This window comes from Oryzias latipes, chromosome 7, assembly GCF_002234675.1.
Source record: "Oryzias latipes chromosome 7, ASM223467v1".
NCBI lineage: Eukaryota > Metazoa > Chordata > Actinopteri > Beloniformes > Adrianichthyidae > Oryzias > Oryzias latipes.
Genome location: NC_019865.2, coordinates 27,577,808 through 27,599,613, shown reverse-complemented (window position 1 = coordinate 27,599,613; position 21,806 = coordinate 27,577,808). Strand labels below are relative to the sequence as shown.

Here is a 21,806-nt window from a genome sequence, read left to right as displayed (position 1 = left end):
GAAAAACATTTTTGAGATGCTGCTATGCAACTTTTTCACCAATGGAATTTACACCATTTAACAGAAAACCAGGGCCAATTACTACTTCATACAGTATTGAGGCCAAACAGTAAAATTAAGATTTTTTTTTATTATAAATATTTTCATTACCGTTGTAAAAAACTTTTTTTTTTCAGCTGGAGAAAAAAAAATTCAAAGCAAAATATTAATTTTCATTGTATCAACGACACAAAAAAAGAACCAGGATTGTGTAAGTACTTGACTGAGCATCGTGATAGCTGAGAATAAGATGACAGCTTGAAAAGAAGCAGAGCCTGCAACTTCCCCCGCAGTTTACCTGACTTTTATTTAGTTTTCAACAACAGTTTATATTCAGTGTTTCCTCCGGGGATTCTTCAGCAAAAAAAGTTCTTTGTGCTTTATGCATGCAGGCTTAGCAGGCTGGTAACCTTTGCGTAGGCTTTATTTACCAAGCAATTAGTAAGCAATTGCTCTGTGCTACTTTTCAGTGTTTCCCTTGTGTTTGCTCTGCTAGCATTTTAAGTTTTGACCTCTGTCACTATAAATTGAATTAATACTTCCACCCTAATATCCTTGGGGTGGAAGTAGGGGGATGGGGGATTGTTACAACCAAGAACAACTGATAAGAGCGGGTTTAATTAAGAAAGACTACTTTGCAAATGTTATGTTTGTTTTTTAATGAGTTACTGTATCTTTACTGTTTTTATCCAATTATACTTTTGGTTTAACTGGCCTTCAGTTCTGCAAGAACCAACTAAACCAATTGCAGCCTACCATGAAGGAAAAAAGAAAAGCTCTTTGCTCACTGATCAAATAATTTTTGTCTACTGCACTGCAATCTTAAGCAGATGTTTGAATCACAATCTGAAAAACATTAATATCAACCAAAATTCTGAGGCCAAGGCCTTTCATGAGACCATCCCCCTTTTTGAGTTCTGTCCTCACATTAAAAGTATGACAAACATTCAAAGCCCTAAAAGACTAAAGTGGTTCATAAAAGAACATTGTTTGCTTTTGCTGAACGAGAACTCAGTCATCTTTGAGTGCTGTCATTTACAACAGAAAAAGCCCAAGCAGAACTGGAACAGATCATCTGAAATAAGCAGGCAGCCAGCTCCCTGTGTTATTTTATTTTACGTTTTTTTTTCAAATGTATCTACAATTTTAAAAAGACTATATTTTTATACATTACCAACTTGAAAACAATTTAACTCTAAAGATTGAATTAAAATGGTCCATCCACACGCCCGCCAGCCCGATCAAAGTTTGATTTATTTTCTAGAACTAACACAAACAAGCTCAAAACACCTCAGCTATTATCTATCTATTATCTATAAGGGATAAAGCATGGTATTGATTTTGAACAGCATGTCACAAGAAAGACATTAGCCGCGGTTACAGGTGCAAAATATCTTGATCGGATCAATGGTCGGATTAAAATTCAACTATGTACATGGGATCAGAATTTTTTTTTCCGATTAGAGCAAACGTTCACATGGGTCTCATTTTCGGTTGGAATAAATCATTTGGGCATGTGCAGTAGTGTTGAAAATACCGGAAGCGAAAATGAGTCCCGGTGTAAACAAACTGCCACACAGTAGATAACTGGCAGCTCGGTAATATACAAGATGATCTTCTAAACGTGCTTTTATTATTGTTATGGTTATTATGAAGCACCTGTTCGCTCATCATTTTATTTTTTAATCCGTGTGGTCAGTACTTTTTTTGCGGTGGAACGGCGCTGGAAGAAGCCAGGGTTAGGAGAAGGCTAACACGCGCTAACAACATTAGCCTTGTTTAAAAAACACAAAATCCATGCGGGAAATGCTGCAATCCGCATCCTGGCTGCACGTAAATATGTGGGAAAAACATCAGCCTTTATTTTGTCGGGACACGACTGGAAACACAAATCCACGTGATGGTTTGAACGGTCTCTGCTTTGAAAAGCTCTCCCCCAAAAGCATGGTTCTGGTAGTTCGTAACAAACCCAGAACGGTGGGATGGAGGCCTCCCCCCCTTGGAGCGCACACGAACCAAAGCACCACCCCCCCGTCCGCCAACACAAAGCTATCACTCCGGCTGCTCTGCTCACAGACACAGTTCACTCTTGCTGAGCAGCCAGTCGGTCCCGTATGCACTCCAAAGCTTTCGCACCATCTATGCGTGATGTAAACCAGAGCAGCAGTGACACACGATCGGAATGAACCGTTTACGTGCATAAAAAAATCGGCATAACCCACCTATCTCGATCGGAAATAAATTTTGATCCGAACGAGTCTGATGGGGCAGACTATTCTGAACGACGTGTTTACATGATGCATTTTTCTTCCGATCAGGCATTCTTTGCGATTACTTTTTTCCATGTAAACGCAGCTAGTTATAGATAGGCATCTGCAAAATCCGGATTTAAAGCAGTTAAAGCAAACATTTTTAACATGTTATTTTAGGGAGCAGAGGATGCCAAAACAACAACAATCAGGAATCAGGAAACTTTATTGTCATTTTATCATGATAAAACGAAATTAGGCTCTCTGGTCCCGGGCCATCCGTTTACATTCAGACATAAATAATATATATCAATAATAATGTCAGTAAAATATCAGTCTGTTATGGTGTGGTTCCTGATGAGTATTGCACAGAAGTATTTTTCAAATTGCACAGTATTTTATGTTAAGTATTGCACAGCCCTGTGATATTGCACTTGGGAATTAGCTTGTTGTCCATAGAGGGGGGGGGGGGTGCAGTGATCAACCGGAGTTAAGCAGTCTGACTGCTTCAGGAAAGAAACTGTTCCTCAGTCTGGTGGTCCTGCTCTTTATGCTCCTCAGCCTCCTGCCTGAGGGGAGCAGGGAGAACAGAGGGTGTGAGGGGTGGGTGGGGTCTTTCAGGATGCGAGAGGCCCGTTTCCTGCATCTGGTCGTATAGATGTCAGTGGTGGACGGCAGGCTGCAGCCCACAGTCCTCTGTGCAGCTTTGGTCACTCGTTGCAGAGCTTTCCTCTCTGCCGCAGAGCAGCTGCCGTGCCACACCGTGATGCAGGAGGTCATGACGCTCTCCACCACACACCTGTAGAAGGAGGTCAGGACTGGGATCCCCATCCCAGCTCGCTTGAGCCTCCTCAGGAAATAAAGGCGCTGGTGTGCCTTCTTGACCAGGCAGGAGGTGCTGGTGCTCCAGGTGAGGTCGCTGGAGATGTGCACACCCAGATACTTGAAGCTGGAAACCACTTCCACCGCGTCCCCTCCGATGTGAATGGGGGGAGGGGGGCATCTGTCCTTCCTAAAATCCACGATCATGTCCTTGGTCTTCTTCCCATTGATGCAGAGGTTGTTGTCTCTGCACCAGCTCTCCAGATGTTCCACCTCCTGCCTGTAGTCGGACTCATCGTTGTTGGAGATGCGTCCAACCACAGCTGTGTCATCCGCAAACTTCACGATCAGACAGCTGGGGTGACTCGCTGTGCAGTCGTGCGTGAGCAGGGTGAACAGGAGGGGGCTCAGCACACAGCCCTGGGGGGAGCCCGTGCTGAGGGTGATCGGGGAGGAGGAGACGTTGCGGATTTTTACAGACTGCGGTCTGTCTGTCAGGAAGTCCAAGACCCAGTTGCACAGAGTGGGGTTCAGTCCAAGTGTGTGTAGTTTCTGGGTGAGGGTATGCGGGATGATGGTGTTAAAAGCTGATGTGAAGTCCACGAAGAGCAGTCGAACGTACGCGTTCTTGTTCTCTAGGTGGGTGAGGGTTGTGTGGACCACAGAGGAGATGGCGTCCTCTGTGGATCGGTTTGACCTGTATGCATATTGGTGCAGGTCCTTGGTGATGTCGATGGATTCTGTGATGCGGGTCATGACCAGTTTTTCGAAACATTTCATGACTATCGGTGTCAGGGCAACCGGCCGATAGTCATTCAGACTTGTCACTGTGGATGATTTGGGTATTGGAATGATGGTGGCGGTTTTCAGGCAGGTGGGGACCACTGCCTGCATCAGGGAGGTGTTGAAGATGTCTGTCAGTACCTCTTTTTTTAATTCAGTGGTGAACTGCTGAACCAAGCTGTGAATGACAATGTTCACAAAGACTCTGATGTCAATGAGTTCAGGTACTCAGAAATGGCAAACTGACAGCAATAGCAGTCTAGAGTCACTGACATGAAGATAAGAGGGTTGGTTTGTTACATTTTGTTTTATTTTTTCACGTTTCTCCATAACAAGATACTGCTGTGGGAGTGAGTATTTCTTTACGGAGCGCGTGTGCTGACATTAAAAAACTAAAATATATCTCATTCCCACATATTAACATATTGTTCCCACAAATTAATATCTTGTTTGCACGAAAAAATAATATTCCGTTCCCACAAGATAATATTCCGTTCCCCTGAAATACTATTTTGTTCCCTCGAAATGATTAATTCGTGTGAACGAAATAATACATTTGTGTGAACTAAATAAGTAATTTGTGTAATTAGTCTTTCATAAACACGGAAATGGTCTCCGTCCGGCCGCAAAAGCTGCTTTCAGCTGTAACTTCCGTGTCTCTGTGACCCACATTCGTTCAAGAAAGGAAAAAGAAAAACAAGAATGATCCCTTTATTATTGTCACAATGAATATAAGAAAATATTATAACATTTATGATACCTAGGCTGCTTTGCCATACGATAGCTCCTGCTACTAGCTCCGCCGCAGAGCTCTTTTGCTTGTCATGCCGGCATTCGGGCAGCTGGCTGGCCGGTAGACGGACATACCATCTCGATGTCAAGACCTCCAGCCAAGCCACTTCTCTACGCCATGGTACACCGCCTGCCCACTTCATCCTCATTCGCCTCGCCACAAAGATCCCACAGCAAGCAAGAGGAATATTTACCGTCTGGTTCTCTCCTCGTCGCAAACTCCTCCAGTGTTTGTCTCTACGGATCTCCTCGCCAACATCCACGTGCAATAAAACTCTTACTCTCTGCCAAAACCTTGTGCGTGGTCTTTCCGGGTTTCAGCGTTGGATCTGTTCTTGTCATTGTCAGTCATGACAGAACGAACTGGCCATACTCAAGACCCAGCTGACCCGGAAGATTTACGTTTCGCCATTTCCCAGGAAGGCGATTCCTGGCCCTATCTCAGATGGCATCTGTTCAACAAGATCTGTTTCGTCGTATTGACAGTATTTCCCAGGCTTTGATGGACTTAACTAGCCATGTGACACCTACTCCCTTGAGTACCGCTTCACTTCCACCTTCAGTCAATGTGGCTGCCACCACTTCCGCATCGTCAACGGAGAAACTTCCGCCTGCGGCCAGAGCCCTTCCATGGGGTAGTTGAACACTGTAGCGTTTTTTTATTACAATGCCAGTTAATATTTCAACAAGCTCCCAGATTCTACCAGTCCGACCACAGCAAAATAACCCTAATTGTCAATTCTCTCAGACATAAAGCTATGCAGTGGGCACAGGCATATTTAACAGGTAATCCCATCTCCCACTTATCATTTATTAGATTTATTGAAGAGTTCAAGACAGTTTTCGACCAGCCACGTAAAGAGGACGAAGCCACTCATCGTTTATTAAACCTTAGACAATGTATTTAACACCAGGATTAAACCTTTGTGAACTATTTTGTAATTCTTTAGTTTCACAGTAAAAAAGTAAAATGTACAGATTTGCTTGTTTAGTTTACCTTAAATGATTTTTCATTCAACTATAGCTTTTGCTTTTTCACGCCCACATTTACACTCAGTGGTATATTACTGATTATAACCAGGGACCTACAAGAGAGGAAAATTGATTTGACTCATTGGTTTGTGTTGGGTCCATTTAAAAGTTCTACAAAAGCATCAGTCAAATAGTTTGTGCCTTTTAAGCAGCCCACCTAGCATGGCTCTGTAGACCTTACATGGATACGTACTTAAAGCTTTTATTTAAACCCCTACAGCTACATTACACAGAAACACATGCACAACACAGATCAAATCTGGACAACAGTGAGACTAAATAAATGATTTGGGTGTAAAATAAGTGAAAACAAATATAGGTAGATGTGAAAGAAAAGTTAAGGAAGGTTGAGAAGAATAGGGGAAAAGACAAAGAAGATATTTGATCTTGCATGTATATTAATCCGGGCTCCAACTCTTGGGAAATTCTGCAGCACAGCAGTTTCTCTGTAGTTTTTATTTGAATATTCATGATTAGGTAGAGAGATGGCGGATCCTGGGGTTCGCAGCAATCTTTTGATTTATTGCTGCTGCAGCCTGCATGTAGGGGTGTTGCAGTGGAGGAGCAATCTCTCCCACAGTATTCGATTCTCCTTGTGGCAGTAGCTGACGTTACTGGGAGGTACATGTCTAAATAAGAGACGGTTCAGTCTCACTGAAAAACCATGTGTAAGGTGCTGTATTGCATGTCATTCATTAACCATACACTTTTCAGAAAAGACAAAATAAAAAACATAGCTAGCTGGATTGTCAGAAGGTGACACGATTTGGATATTGACTTGTTTCATTCCCATTGATATTCGGCTGGTAGAACGTAATTACCTCATCATGGGCAGACTTTATGGCGTCCTTGTTCTGGCCTCTAGCCTTTGTGATCTTTGTGTGGCAAAAAGGTTTTGGACGATCAGTTTTTCATTGTGATTACATACCCTCCAGAGAGGCAGCCAGCTGACACCAACAGTCCATCTGGGAGGGGTTTACATGATCAGCAAAGATCATAACCTGTACAACAGGGTTTTTCAACCTTTTTTGAGCCAAGGCACACTTTATCCTTGACAAAAATCCTGGTTCACACCAGCATTCAAAAATTAAAAAAAGGAGAAACTCTAAAGTCTGTATTGATGAACAGTCCGTCTGCAATCTCACGTGCATTTTTGTAATAACTCTGGCAGAAAAAAATGTTTTTTCTAAAAGATGTAATAAAAGTTAAATTACTTTTCAATAAGAATTTTTCATTCATCATTTTCTATTCTGTTTTTCTTCATGGGGCTGCCGGAGCCTATCCTGGCCACTTGTGGTTGAAGGCAGGGGATGCCCTGGACAGGTCCAGAATCACACACCCATTCACTCTCACACCTATGGACAATTTAGAGTTGCCAATTGACCTATGAAGCATGCTGGGGATCCTGGAGAGAACCCGTGCATGCACGGGGAGAACATGCAAACTCCACACAGAAAGGTCCCCCATTGATGTTCTGTTTCGGGTCCCCGAGCCGGGGACTTGAACCGGGGCCCTTCTTGTTGTGAGGCAAGAGCGCTAACCACTGCGCCACCGTAATGATAACCCTGGTAGTTGTTTTACACTTCAGTTTATTAACATGCAATTTTATGTAACCTCACAAAAATCAAAAATATTATTTCTAAAAAGTGATCATTTTTTTATATTCATTTCAATGTTGTTGCAAAGGCAACTGTAATTTTTGAACAATTATATGATGACACAATGTTTGATACATTTTAAACAAAAAAACTAACATTGTATTTATGTTTTCTGTAGCTACACAAAAAGTGAAACATGTTGAAGTTTTATTAGTTTTTTTTCTTTTGTCTTAATCAAAGATGAAGTCTTTGAAAACTTTAACGAAAATGTTTTATTTCTTTTTAGATGATTAAATTGTTTCGATTTAGTTTCATTGTGTCTGTTGGCCACTTCACCTTAATCCTGTTTTATTAATGTTGTTATTACTTCTTAAATTTAACATATGAAATAATCCAGACTTTATTAGAAAAGTGTTTCAGTTAGAAAGAAAGATGACTTGGACCAAACTCGGGGATGTTTGGCTGTTAATAAACACAAACCTTGAAGGAGAACTAAACTGTTGGCTTCTGATTTCATCAAGAAGATTTAAAAACTGTTTGATGTGTGTTTGTTGTGGTTTAAGACGTTTAACAGGGAAGACTCATTTTACGCAGAGATGCTGTCACTTTAACCCAATGCATCATGGGAGATGTAGTGTGAAAACTGCCTCCAATGGCAGACAGACTCGCTTCTTTGAGCTTAATTATTATGTTCACTTTTACCATAGTCTGACACCAGATTCTGTGGAAAGACGAGCTTTAGCTGGTATTTTTGTTGGAACTGAGAGACTTTATGAGCAGAATCAGAACAAGGAAGTGAAGACTTTAACCACTGCTGATTGGTCAGACTGATGACGTATAATTAAGCCTTCAAGAATGATTGGCAGTGACAGTTGAAGGGACGGGACTTTTCCGAAAACGTCTGAAGCTACGGCTAAATCGGTACCGTCATTCTTATCAAAGTGTCGTTAATAGAATCAAATAGACACAAAGAAAAAAGTATTTTATGATCTTTCATATTCCTAACTACTCAGTGTTTTATCAGGGCCTGTTTGGATGAACAAAGAGCTGATATCCTGGAGATGGGAAATGTTTTTAGACCAGTGAAAATGGATAATTTCCCATGGCACTGGTTGAAAAACACTGCTTTAGACTATACAGCTGGTAAAAGATTTAACTTTATTTTCAAAACCACTACCCATAATTCTTTTCAAATGAATTTAATGTATACTTTTGACCAATTTGTAGATTTGTCTTTATCTATGAGTGCAAGTTGTTGCTTTTGTTCAATCGGGTTGTTTAGGATTTATTTTTTTCATGACGGTGTGATCTTCTTGATATCTAAAAGTATACTTGGATCAGCTACATGATGCTGAATGATCCCAAAATATGTACAGGGTGAAAAACGTGCTGTAGTGACACTTCCAATTTTTCTTTTTTCTTTTTACATGAAGAAATACGAAAGACTTGGACTATTTTTTTTTCCAGTTTTGTTTGGAGTTTGCAGGTCATAAATCATTTTATTTCAGTCAATTTGTGGTTATTATAAATTTTACGTTAAAAATTGATGTTATTGAATTTAAAGTTGGGCTAGACTTAGTGTTTACCTCCCTTTCTCTAATTTCTGTAATCATCCTGCTCATGTCGTAAACTTCTGCTACCAAGTACACTGTCAGAAAACCTCATAATGACCAGGGCTGCGGTTGACAAATACCACATATGAATACTAATTACTGTGACAAAAATGGCATAGGTTCTAAGATTAATGAATACTTACCATAAAAGGGGTTTGAGCTCAGAACAGAGACTGGGTTAATGGGGATGTCAGACTAAGGTTCTACGCATAGGGTGGTGGGCACATTGATCGGCGTTTACTCCACCCACTTCAGCAACATTCTAAGTAGGCAATTAAGTAGGAAAAAATTGAAGCTCCATTAAGCTGCATTTACACCGGACGCGATTTGCACGCCAGGCTTCAATGTCATATCAATGTACATATGAGATCTGAGGTCCTGTTTTTTGGGCTTCGGGTGCAGTTGCGTCAACCAATCAGGGACTCAGCTTTAGGCTTGTGGCGTTTTCAGTGACTCGATCAAAGGGTAGAAAAATAAATCCAAAATTGGTGCTCTATGTGAGGATTTTTGTCCTGAACTTCCATCCACTTTCTTAACTCACTGGGGCCGCAAGGTTGCCGGAGGTTGTCCCGGTTACTGTTCGGCGAGGCGAGATGCACCCTGGACCGGCTACAATGGCACCCACGGTCCGGTCGGATCCTGGGCGGCTCCAACTCCATGGACTCTTTAACATGCTGGCGATCTGCCCCGCCTTTGCACAACCTCCTGCAACGTCGCTCCAAAAAAGTCCCTACACCAAGCCTCCAGCAACTCAGCGTAGCTAACAAGTGAGCAGAGGATTAGAATTGCTGCTTTGGTTCCGGCAGTCAGATCCTGAGCAGTGGTATGTTCAGACTTGGCTGTCAGATGAAGAGCAGGTGATGTCATAGCGGCCGCGATCGCTTCAGCTCTAACGGGCTTATGGTGTTTATCTTGTTTTCATCAAGACAAAAATAAAAAGATCCCCCAGTTTTATTTATTTTTTCCCCCTCTCGGGTTAATGCTCAAACTGAACCACAGACAGACAGAAATAACGTTTAAACGACAGTAACCCAGAAGCAGCACTCACTGCAGGAGTGAAGTGCACCGGGAGAGACTATGAAGGACATGGTGAACCCAGACATGGCGACCTGCTTGCTGGTGCCTCTGTAAAGCTCTCCAAAACACATAAAGCCAAGTTACTAGCTCAACATCATCTCTGTTTTCCTTGATGCAACAACGAATGGAGGCACAAAGCAGTAAAGGCAGCAGATGCAAATTTAAAGAATCATGTCCAGTCTGAAGTGCAGCATTAGGTCTACCTACCTGCCAATCAAAAAGTCAAACCCCCTAATAATACTTACATCTGGACTCTATTAAAATAAATTTGTCTTGCATAAGAAAAAAAATGTTTTCTCTAAAAAAAAAAGGGTACATTAGGCTCAGCATATCTTGACTTTTGGTTTAAAATCTGATTTTTTAAACATGGGAGTCAATGGGAAATTCCTCCCTTTAAATACCAGCCTCAAACTGTGTTTTGAGGAACTGCAAGAATCTGTACTTCCTGGTTTTCACTGAACTTGTGAACAGAATATAGGTGCTTAGAACAGACACGTGACAGGAAAAGCTGGAGTCAGAAGACAAGCCCCAAAGCTGAGAGACTGTTAATCAATTTCCTATTCCACAGTTACCAGTGTGGGACCTATGAACACAGCACAAACTAGCAGGATCTACTGAATATGTCAATCTTGGTACTTTATGCAATTTCAGTTCCCTCTGTTTACCAATATATTTTTCATTAATGTCTCCTCAGGGGAAAATTCTTCATTTTGGTCAGCGATGGAGTTCCCAGAGGACTTCCTGTTGGAGGGGATCCCGCTCTTCAATGTCTCTCTTTTCCATAACAACTTCAGCAACGATTACAATGAGACGGACGCCCTGCTGCCAACTGGGGTCAAAGTCACCATAGTGGTCGTCTACATGATTGTCTGCGTGATTGGCCTCGTTGGAAATTTCCTGGTCATGTATGTCATCATAAGGTAGGATAGCTAAAGTCTCTTTATCCAAACAGAAAAAACTAGCATGCTTTGGCAGTATTAGAATTAAATGCTGCACAGCAAAAGTGGTAAAAAAGCAGCTTTGACAGTTTGTGCTAGACATTGGTATTTAAACACGGTCTCTGTCCGCAGACGTCTCTGTTTAATGTGACGTCTTATAACCAGTTCAACAAAGCTGTATAACATTGTCAATAAATACATTAGTTAAAACATAGTGATCACTTCTACACAACAGTACAAACAGACTTTACAGGCCCATTGTAATTGATGATCCGTTCTGATGAAGTTGTAAATATAACTCAAGTTCAACTGTTTTTGCTGTTTAAGAAACCGGGATATTAATACAATTGAGGAAACTGGGTTGCCTGAACCCCCAAAGTTTCTCTTAATGTCTTCATTTTTACTTTTTATAGAATAATTTAAACAAAACCAATACAAACCATACTGGCTTTTGGAGTTTTGTAGCACAAAGTCTGATGTAAACCTTTGTCTTGGATTGCTCTTTTGGTCTTTTAGACAGGCCAGCGAGCCTTGTGATGGAAAATTGTCAAAAAGCAGACTGAACAAACAGGTTTGGCAGGAGAAAACCTATTTTGTCTCAAATCAAAGCATAGAAGCACCATCATAGTCCCCAAGACAAGGCAGGAAAAAAAAAAAAAACAAGACGTCAGGACAAGTCTTCTGTTGATACATGAGAGGCAATGGGCCCTACTGCTTAGAGTTGAGTCTGATGAAAACAAAAAAAAAAGCTTTTTAGTTGAAACTCTTCATTCCTGTGGTCAAAACACACAAAACCTAAACATCAAAGAGGATACATAATGGGAGCTGACCTCAGAATAGTTGTGAAATTAGTCTTTATTTAGCTTGGTTTGGTGATAGTTTGGTGAAAAGGTGTGTTTGGATCAATCTAATTTTTATCAGATTTTATGCTTGTTTTTTAAGCTTGGCATTCTCCCCAAAGTCAAAAGGGTTCTTCCTTTCTGAACACCTATGTCTTTGTGTCCCTGAAACTCTTTCTGTCTGAATAATTACATTGATAATCGATCTGACGGAGAAGTCACATGAAAAAAGTCCACATGTATCCCAAATCCCAGTTACCTCCCCAAGCCTGCAGTAGTGATCACACCTATTGAGTAAGTGTACATTCACTTAATATTCTATCTAGGAAGCATACAAGATGTAAAAATGAAAAAACTATATATTTTTTAGTCAACAGATATTTTTAGTTTTGCTCTTCTAAACTGATTCCTAGTAAAATACATCTTCATTAGACCTTACTTGTTTTTTTGCTATCAATTTCCAGACTCACCAAAAAAGTTTTATTTTTTGACATTTTGATTTAACACATGGAGAACACTAGATTAGTAATGTATTACCTCACCAAAAGTTCAGGACAAAAAGAATGCAAGAAGTTTAACAGAATGTCAATCAAATCCTACCTTATCAGTGTAGGAGGAGCATAACTTCTTCTTAAACGATTGACTGGGGCAAAGTAAAGTTCTGTTGAGACCATCCATCTGTTAATCAACATCCATGCCCCTAAATATGTCATCATGAGCTTTACTAAAACTAAAATGACAGACTGTTTTCAGTTTAAATTCAAACTTCCTCACAAACACAGGAACACAACACTCACAGTTGTCATGATTAAGAAACAAAAGCAATGTAAATAGTAAAACTTTCTGAAATATTAATGTAAATACATTCATTTCTGATGTAAAATCAGACTTTTTAACATAATAGTAAACAGAAAAAGATATTGTCCCTTCTACAACCTGCCTCCTGTGGTTTTTAGTGGAATTGCACCATTTGTTAATGTTGGTATTGGTCCTTATGCAACTCCTAAACATTGGTTTGCACCTGACCAGTGTGCACACCAGCCATAAAAATGGACTTTAAAAGGAGTGTTAAATCATTATTGGTGATCAAAGTGTGGGATTTTTCAACGGTCTGTATTGGCATTCAGCTAAAAATGTTGATTGATGCCTCTAAAGATCCGCACGAATCAGTTGCTGTCTGACGTCGAAACACATCACGATGCTCACATTATCTCCCATGAAAAAAAACCACTGGCTGTGAATTACAAATGCCCCGTTTACCAATGATGCACATGAAACCAGGATTAGCGTTTTTATCATACACATTCAGGTCACTTTAGCCCTCTCTGTACATTAGAGGAAGAGCTTAAATGATTACTGCCCTCATGCTATAAGGAATGCGCTTTCTTACCCTACTTTGTTTCTTTTTCTTTTTTTAAGGACTAAAAGAAACCTTTTATGGATTTATTAGTATGAACAAGCCTGATGTGGAGAACAAATATTGTTTTTAACAAATAGCTGATAGAGCAACTGGAGACAGAGAGAGGAGAGAAGTTAATTCATGTTTATTTTTTCTTTTAGCTAAATATCTACACTATGCATTAAATATTAGATTTGAAAAAAGTAAATTTACCAAAACTCTATCTAACCAACAAGCTCACCAATTTAAAACTCTATCTGAGTAACATATATCTTGAAGATCTTTAAATATTACTATATTTTTAATGATGCTGTTATTATTAAGTTAACTTAAATGAAACTGGTTAAAAGACGTGTTTTCTTGTAAAGGATGTTTATGCATATACCCACTGTCAAAGTCTTAAAACCTGAGATTTAGTTGCTTGTTGTGCAGCTTGTTAAATATCACTCCAGGCATTGGAGGCAAATCTGACATTGTTGGCAGCAATTTGGCAACTATGAAGTAAAAGACAACAACAACAAAAAAAGTTCAGTGGATGCTTTTGTTCCCTGCTATTTGTTTGGATGGCTAAATTGCTTTCCCATCATGCCCCTTAAATGTATGACACATTAAAATGACAGGGATAGTGGCAAATCTGTTATTTTTAATATTATTTATCATTATTAGCATTACACTTGGAAAGGGAAATGGAAAAAACAAAGGGGAGTGAGTTTGCTGGAAAATGAGCTTTCTTAGACTTTCCATCTCTGAAAGACGCAAATAAGTCTAGTAAAAGTCTGACAAGATAGTGTTAACAATCCTTCCTAAAGCACTGAGTCATCCACTTGTTAACCTTTTCTGAAGTAAGGCTGTTAGTCATTGTTTCTAAGCTGAAGGGGCCACATATCTGAATGGTGGAAAAAGCCAAGGACCCTTAAAAATGCCATAATTAAGAGGTTTATAGTGATTTTTTTTCCCCCTTAAAACATGGAAGGAAATTGGAAGGTGAGTGGCGTATGATTTAAAGTTTGTTTCATATGAACAGCTTTCTCGTAAAGGATAACAGGTGGATGACAACAGTGATTATCTGCATAACATTGGGTTGTTTGGCCTTCTCACTCAGTCTCCTTTTCCAGGGATCTGTGTGTTCCAGCATGATTGGAAGTGGAAGTGCAGTTTTCTGCCAGTTTGGTCACTGCCTTCAGTTTCTATTTCCCAAATGCTTTGAAGACAACGTGCATCAACATAGGATAACATTTTTAAAAAGTCCCAAAGAAAACCAATTGTGAAATGGAAACACATTCACACCACAAACTGGTTTACTAATCCAAGAAGTAACATATATGTTTAAAAGCTATATTATTACAACTAATATTAATATTCATCAAAATTAACTTGTAATAGCTTTATTATTTTTATTTTGCACCTCTAATGGTTCTCATCTCCTCCAAACATGGAGCAGAAAGTACTTGCAGTGTCATAGTGACCCCTCTAAGAATACTTTTTGTGTATTGTTTAACTGTAACAACCATCCTCAAACATGAGGACTAAAAGCATCTGGCAACTACCAGAAAAGTACTTGTTAGTACTAATGTATTACAGTAGTTTTTTTTCCAGTGATTTACAACAGCTAGATTTGACATTCCAATATCTAAGATTATCGATTTGCTAATTGAGTGCAAAACCACATAATATAAAATAAAACTCTGTTCTAAAACCAACAAAAAATACTATTATACTTTGAAATAACATAAAAATTCAAACATCTCATCAAATCATTATTTTCAAAACTCCATACTCGAAGAAACTTTAATTGCAAAAAAGATATAATTTTTAATATGCATAGCATTTGTGGGTGCCTTACTTGGTACCTTTTTGCAGAAAACATACGCACAAATTACACACAAACAAATATTTGACTAAAACAATTCATAATACTACTGGACTTGCCTCACACTAACCCTGACAATGGCATCTGTAGTCCAGCTGTAATCCTGGTTATCTGCTCTCATTTTTTTTTTGCTGCTCACATTAGTGATGTGATCACCCACAACAATTAGCCAATGTTGGATATAAAATTAACTTTTGGGATTGCGACAACTGTACTGAAAATGAAAAATAAACACTAACTTTGCTTTGTTCTGGCCATACAACCATTTCTGGGAGGATTTTGAAGTTGGCGGAGCAAACTCCAATTATTTTCACTATTCAGGATCCTATGGGAGTCTGAGATTGTTTATGCTGTGTTTACGTTTATATGGGAGAAACACTCTTCTGGGAGGGGCGGGGCTTGAGTCAGCTGCATCTGTCCTGGATGGTGGTTGCTGCGGTTCACTGTGGGTGCCTTCTTACTTTTATGTGTGTCACAAAAAAGGTTCATGTAATGAAGATTTGTTTTCCTAAACCACTAGGTTTAAATGGGCAAATTCTAAAACAAAGCCTCCATAAAAGATCAGCTGAGAAAGCTGCAGACCGCTGTGGTTTGTGGCCAATGAAATAGGTTGTGTGCCAAGTGGCAGTGCTGAGCTCACTTTCTTTCCCAGGTCTGTTGGGGTTTTGCACAGTTTCATCAGAAATTAAGCAAATTACAAGTGACTGTTTTTGTTAACGGTTCCTTGTCACACATGCAGGTTAAGTTGAGTGACACCTCTGCTGTGAATGGGAACTGCGTGTGACAGCCACGCGCTCGGCCAGTGTCAGCTGGTATCGCCTGCGGTCCCCCGGGATGCTCTAAAAGGATAAGCAGGTGCTGCTAATGGACGGATAGATTAATGGAGATGCCTGTGACTTTCCGTTTGTCATTTTCATACATATTTTTAATGCCCCAATATGCTTAAAAGCTGTGGTGCAATTTTTGTTGCACAAACTGGATTTCTTCTAGGACCTTGATACTGAAAATTGCTGTAAATTGTTTCCTCAGTAAAGCGTTATCATTTATTTTCCAATCTTGGTGTGAAAAAAATTGAATTGAATTGTTAGTTTCACACCTCTGTTTCCTGACCTGTATTTTCCAAGTAATACAGCATGTTTTTTCTTACCTATCTGGCTTTGAAAGCATCTTTTTAGCACCCTGTCCTAGTTCCAAATGCTACACATCATCGCCTCCAATTTAACACATATTCTCTCTAAAACTCCCTGTAGAAAAAAGTTTATCAGTATTGTTTGAATCAACTCAATCTTTTGTCAAAAATACAGAAAAAGTGTAGATATTAATGGATCCTTTTCCCATTCAGCATTGCAGGAAGCAAAGGAAAAATCACTTTAACCACCCTGTTGAAATTGCATGACAGTGAATGCAATCTTCCTCATTTTTTCACTGACTGGATGTCAAATGTGTCATAAATTACTGACTCCCAAAAACTGAAGCCAGTCCTAACCTAACCTAATAAAACTGTTTTGCAGTTCTGCACAAGGAGTGACACATATTCTCTCAAAGTGGATGGAATAAGGTTACACATGAAATGTCTGTTTTAAGACTCAATAATTTACCTTCATTCTTTCTCTTTGGAATGTGAATGGCTGTACTGTAGTACTGATTAGCCAAATCTGTACTTGTGGGAACGGATTAATGTATTTTTAAACACCAGATTTTAGGGGGATCAATTAAACTCATTTTTTCATAAAATATGGCGTGTGCATATTTAATTTACAACAACATTGTCCCATAATGGCAGTAGAGACTATCCTTTTCAGAAATCTCATTACTAGAAAAACAGTGACAGTTGACAGCAGGGAAAAGTGCAGAATTGTTTAATATGAATCTGTGATGTTCATCCCCAAATCGAAAGAAATGTCATTTGGTAGTAGATTTAAGAGTTACAATTATGACCAAAAACGGTAATTCAGAAAAATGTTTTGAGAAAGTAATTATTTCTTAAAATGTACAGCAATGTAGTTTTCTTTTAGCCACTGAAGAAATAATAAAGATCAATTGGCCAACATAAAAAAACAGGACTGTGGGCACCTGCTTTGTTAACAATTAATGTTTATTTTCTGGTCAAAATTGGATAATTACAGATAGAGATAACCAAATAAATGAAAAAAAAAATACAAAAAAACAACATAAAATGGCATTGTAAATTTAGATGTTATGTTAATTTAACAACATAAAAAGTATTGGTTCTGTCATGGTGCCTCTGTCATACTCCTCCCCCTCTCCTCACCGCTTGGTTCCCTGATTCAGCCCAGCTGCGACCACTCAACTCATCTTCACCACCTGCCTATTTAACGAGTTCCTGGACCAGTATTCATCACCAGTCCGTTGCCCCTGATGGTCCTCTCAGTCACGAGTGGTCGCCTGTCCTGATGCATTCTGGAAGCCTCTCTCAGTCTCCTTCCCCTGGTCACGCTGCGAGCCTCTGCCGTTTCCCCCCCCCTTCAAGAGCTGACACCTTCCCCGTCGCTTCTCCACCAGTGACGCAACTGAATCCCTACACCTCGCTGTGGATGCCCCGGAGCCTGCTGCCTTCATTGCTACTTCATTATTAAATCCATTCGCTACCTACGCCTGTGCTTCCCCGTGTCTTCTTCCGGGTTTCAGCATCTGAGTCTCTATTGTTCTGTAACCATGACAGGTTCTGAAGAATCCTGAAAATTGGAGATTTGAATTCATTTCTTTGAGCGAACAAAACCATAACAAAATTACTAAAAAAGATAAACAAAAGAGATGCATATACTCATTGTCTCGTTAGGCAAACCTGTCAAATTGCTCGATAACATATATTTCAATGGATTTAGTAGACATGGTCAAGACGATCTGCTGCAGTTCAAATGGGGAGTGGGGAAGAAAGGTGATTGAAGTGACTTTGAACGTGGTTGTTGGTGCCAGACGGGCTGGTCTGAGGATTTCAGAAACTTCTGATCTACTGGGATTTTCACCCACAACCATCTCTAGGGTGTAGAGAGAACTGTCTGGAAAAGAGAAAATATCCAGTGAGTAGCAGTTTGGGGGTGGAAATGCCTTGTTGATGCCAGAGGTCAGAGGAGAATGACCAGACTGGTTCCAGCTGATAGAAAGACAATGGGAACTCAAAGAACCACTGGTTCCAACCGAGGTCTGCAGAAGAGCATCTCTGAATGCACAACACGTCCAACCTGGAGGGAGATGAACAACAGGAGCAGAAGACCACATCGGGTGCCGCTTCTGTCAGCTAAGAACAGGAAACCGAGGCTACAATTCAGACAGACTTACTAAAACTGGACAATTGAAAAAAATGTTGTCTGGTCTTATGAGTCTTAATTTCTGCTGCCACATTCGGATGGTAGGATCAGAATTTGGCGTCAAACAACATGAAAACATAAATCCATCCCGCCTTGTTTCAATGGTTCAGGCTGCTGGCGGTGGTGTAATGGTGCGGGGGAAAATTTTCTTGGCACACTTTGAGTCCATTAGTACCAATTGAGCATGGTTACAATGCCACAGCCTACGTGAGGAATGTTGCTGACCATGTCCATCCCTTTTTGACCGCAGTACCATCTTCTGATGTCTACTTCTAGCAGGATAAGCCACTATGTCATAAAGCTGGAATCATCAGAATGGTTTCTTGAACATGACAATGAGTTCACTGGACTCAAATGACATCCACAGTCACCAGATCTCAATCCAACAGAGAACCTTTGGTTTGTGGTGGAACAGGAGATTGGCATCTTGGATATGCAGCCGACAGATCTGCAGCAACCGTGTTATGCTGTCATGTCAATGTGGACCAAACACCAAGGATTAAGATGGTTGTGAAGACAAAAGGGGGACCAATCCAATAATAGCAAGGTATACCTAATAAAGTAGCCGGTGAGTGTAGATCTATTTTGTATACATATATAAAACCTTTGAGAATTAAAGCCATTTATACAAACATTTCATGGCACACCGAATCCAATAAACATGAAGTTGTGAAAAGAGTTTACTTAATTGCTTGAAATGCAGTAGGAGGAAGCAAACTTATATAATTCAACCCTATGATACTCTACTAAGCTTTAAATATTGGAATGGATGCATAGAAACTAACTATAAACCGAATAGTGGATCCAAGATATGTTTAAAATTTCCTAATACATAGACTGTGATATTTTTGAAACAGGATTATTTGTAAGAGATCCCAGTGTCTATGAAGCAAAGAACAAAAAGACCACAGCTAGATGCTCTGTTCTGAAACAGTAATAAAGAGGCCTTATGCATTCCCAGTACTGCCATTACAATGAAATAATGCACACTGCAATTATTTATACCACCCTGTAATTACTCTCTGTACAGTAAAATTGTTCTAAGTAAAGTTGTGTTAGTTAACTTCTGTTCTGTTTTCATTTAACTCCATCATATCAAGTTTAACCTGCAGAATTGTGCACATGTAGTGTTGGAATGCACAAAGTACAGACATTTTCAGATTTTTGTAGCTACAGCTAAAGGTGTTTGCTTATTTTTACATAATTATACTCTCAGATAAAGACGTTAACAAAACTGCAAGTGTTTATGTTTTTAAAAAGCAAATATCATCAACAATCACAATGTTTCTATAAATAATTCTCAAATCTTGGAAACTAGTTTGATTCATTTTGATAAAAATAAAAATGTTGGTCCCTGAAGGTAATCTAAACAATTACTGGGAAAAATAGGAAGAATTCAAAAGAAAGGGCATTGTGTGACGCCTTGCTTTACTGAGAAACAATCAGGGACCACAGAAAGAATACATATTTTAAGAAAGGAATTCAGTGGAACACAATGAACTTAAAAAAAATGCAACAAGCAAATATGGACTCCATCTTTGACGAAGAGTCTGCTCATGCTGGTTTTTTAACCATAAACAGACACAGAAGAAGCAAAATGCTCACAGTGATGTCAACTGCTGGACCTGTACCTGCTACAAATATAGAAAAACTAAATCTCAAAGGGAAATGGAGAGCAAGGGAAACGCACATCAATAAAAACATCACAGAGTGATGGTGGCAGAAGGCAATTGATAGCCCGCAGCCATGCGAGACTTCACACAGGCAGAAGGTTCCTTTCAATACATGCCAAGTCACAAACATATTAGAAATATCCGAATAATGGGGAACATAAACCTGTTTTTATCCGTCCAATGAAAAGTTTCATGCTGTCTCTCTCTATCCTGAGATCAGTCAATTCATTAATGCTCCTTTCTGTTTTTGGGTACATTTTCACTATATTTTACACTAAATTTGAACCACAAATTCTGATAGAATGAAGCCTTATTTAGATGTATTTGTCATACTTTAAAAGTACCACAAACTGCATAAAATAAAATAAATAAACTCTTCACTCCATTGCTGTTATTTCTAAATTGTTTTTTTAAAACCAACAACCATTTTTCGGCCCCTGCATTTGGTTTTTTTTGTTGTAAAACTTTGAGGGACTGTTCTTCATTATCTGGACTATCAACACACATTTGATAAAAGAGGAAATAAAAGAAACCTGCTTCCATTTTCTTACCACTTTTTTTTAAAGAAGAAAGGAAGTTAAAATACCATTGCTTATTTCTGACACTATCATCTCAACAAAGAGATACACTTTAAAGTCTCTAGCATAAAAGATTTTAAATGGCTTTTAAGTTTATACCTTACTGAAGCATTGCTTTGTAGCATTGTGGGCATTTTTACAGTCATTTAGAGTGTTGGTGTGTAAATACTGTCAGGCATTACTTTTGTTCATGTTTTCATTTTATCAGACTGAGCCATCGTACGAGGGGTTGTACTGTACGGGTGCTGTAAGTTTTTGGGTAGACCAGATCCATAAAGGCTTGTAAAGAGACGCTCCTGCATCTAAGGCTGCATTTACACTGCAGGTCTTGATGCCCATATTCGATTTTCTGACTATATCCGATTTTTTTGACGACCCGCTTACATCATCTTTTAAAAGTGACCCAAATCCGATTTTTGCATTTACACTATACAATGCTGAAACTATCAAACGTAGACGTTCTGAGGACTACGTAGCAGTATTTCCGCCTTCCGCGGACCTCCTTTCGGACTTTTGTGACTGCGGTTGTCATGGAGGCAACGCGGCGACGGAAGGAGGCGTTGCCTTGGGCGCTCCAGAGGGGATGCGCGGAAGAGGACAAAGAAGGGCTGCTCGGCTGGCTGATGTACTCTCTCTGAGTTTTGAATGAGGAAGTGTTTGCAGACGTTGTGCTGCACTAACAGTTTGATCCAAGCAAAGAAATAAACGGCTTCTAGCCAAATAAGGCTTCATTCTATCAGAATTTGAGGTCCAATATAGTGTAAAATGACACATGTACCCAAAATCCAAAGAGTACAACAGAGGGGAGAATAAATGAGTTGACTGATCTCAGGATAGAGAAAGACAGCATGAAACCTGTCATTGGACAGGAAAGAAAACAGGTTTATGTTCCCTATTATTTGGATCTTTCTAATATGTTTGTAGATTAGAAATGACTTAGCATATATTGAAAGGGGGCGGTGCTTTCTGGCTTTGCACAAATACTTTGCAAGATTGAACTAAATATTTCACACTAGTTGGTTTGAATGCATAAGTATGCATGCGTGAACATTATTTGTACTGTGTACATGTTGACATGTGAACCTTTTTGAAGCCAACAGGTACGTTTGTAACATTTGGGTGTGTGTGGACAGGCCCCGCCCTTCTAAATGGGCTGCTCATCTGCACATGGGGCT

General features: G+C 39.6%; 1 protein-coding gene across 1 annotated transcript in view; it reads left to right on the top strand.

The window, feature by feature from the left end:
* The window catches only part of LOC101160812 (delta-type opioid receptor), a 129,056-nt gene that overhangs the window by 2,159 nt on the left and 105,091 nt on the right, over positions 1 to 21,806 (top strand). The window contains exon 2 of the mRNA XM_023956981.1: positions 10,700 to 10,925. Coding sequence (XP_023812749.1) covers positions 10,726 to 10,925 — 200 coding nt within the window. The 5' untranslated portion in view covers positions 10,700 to 10,725. The remainder of the gene's footprint in view (positions 1 to 10,699; positions 10,926 to 21,806) is intronic.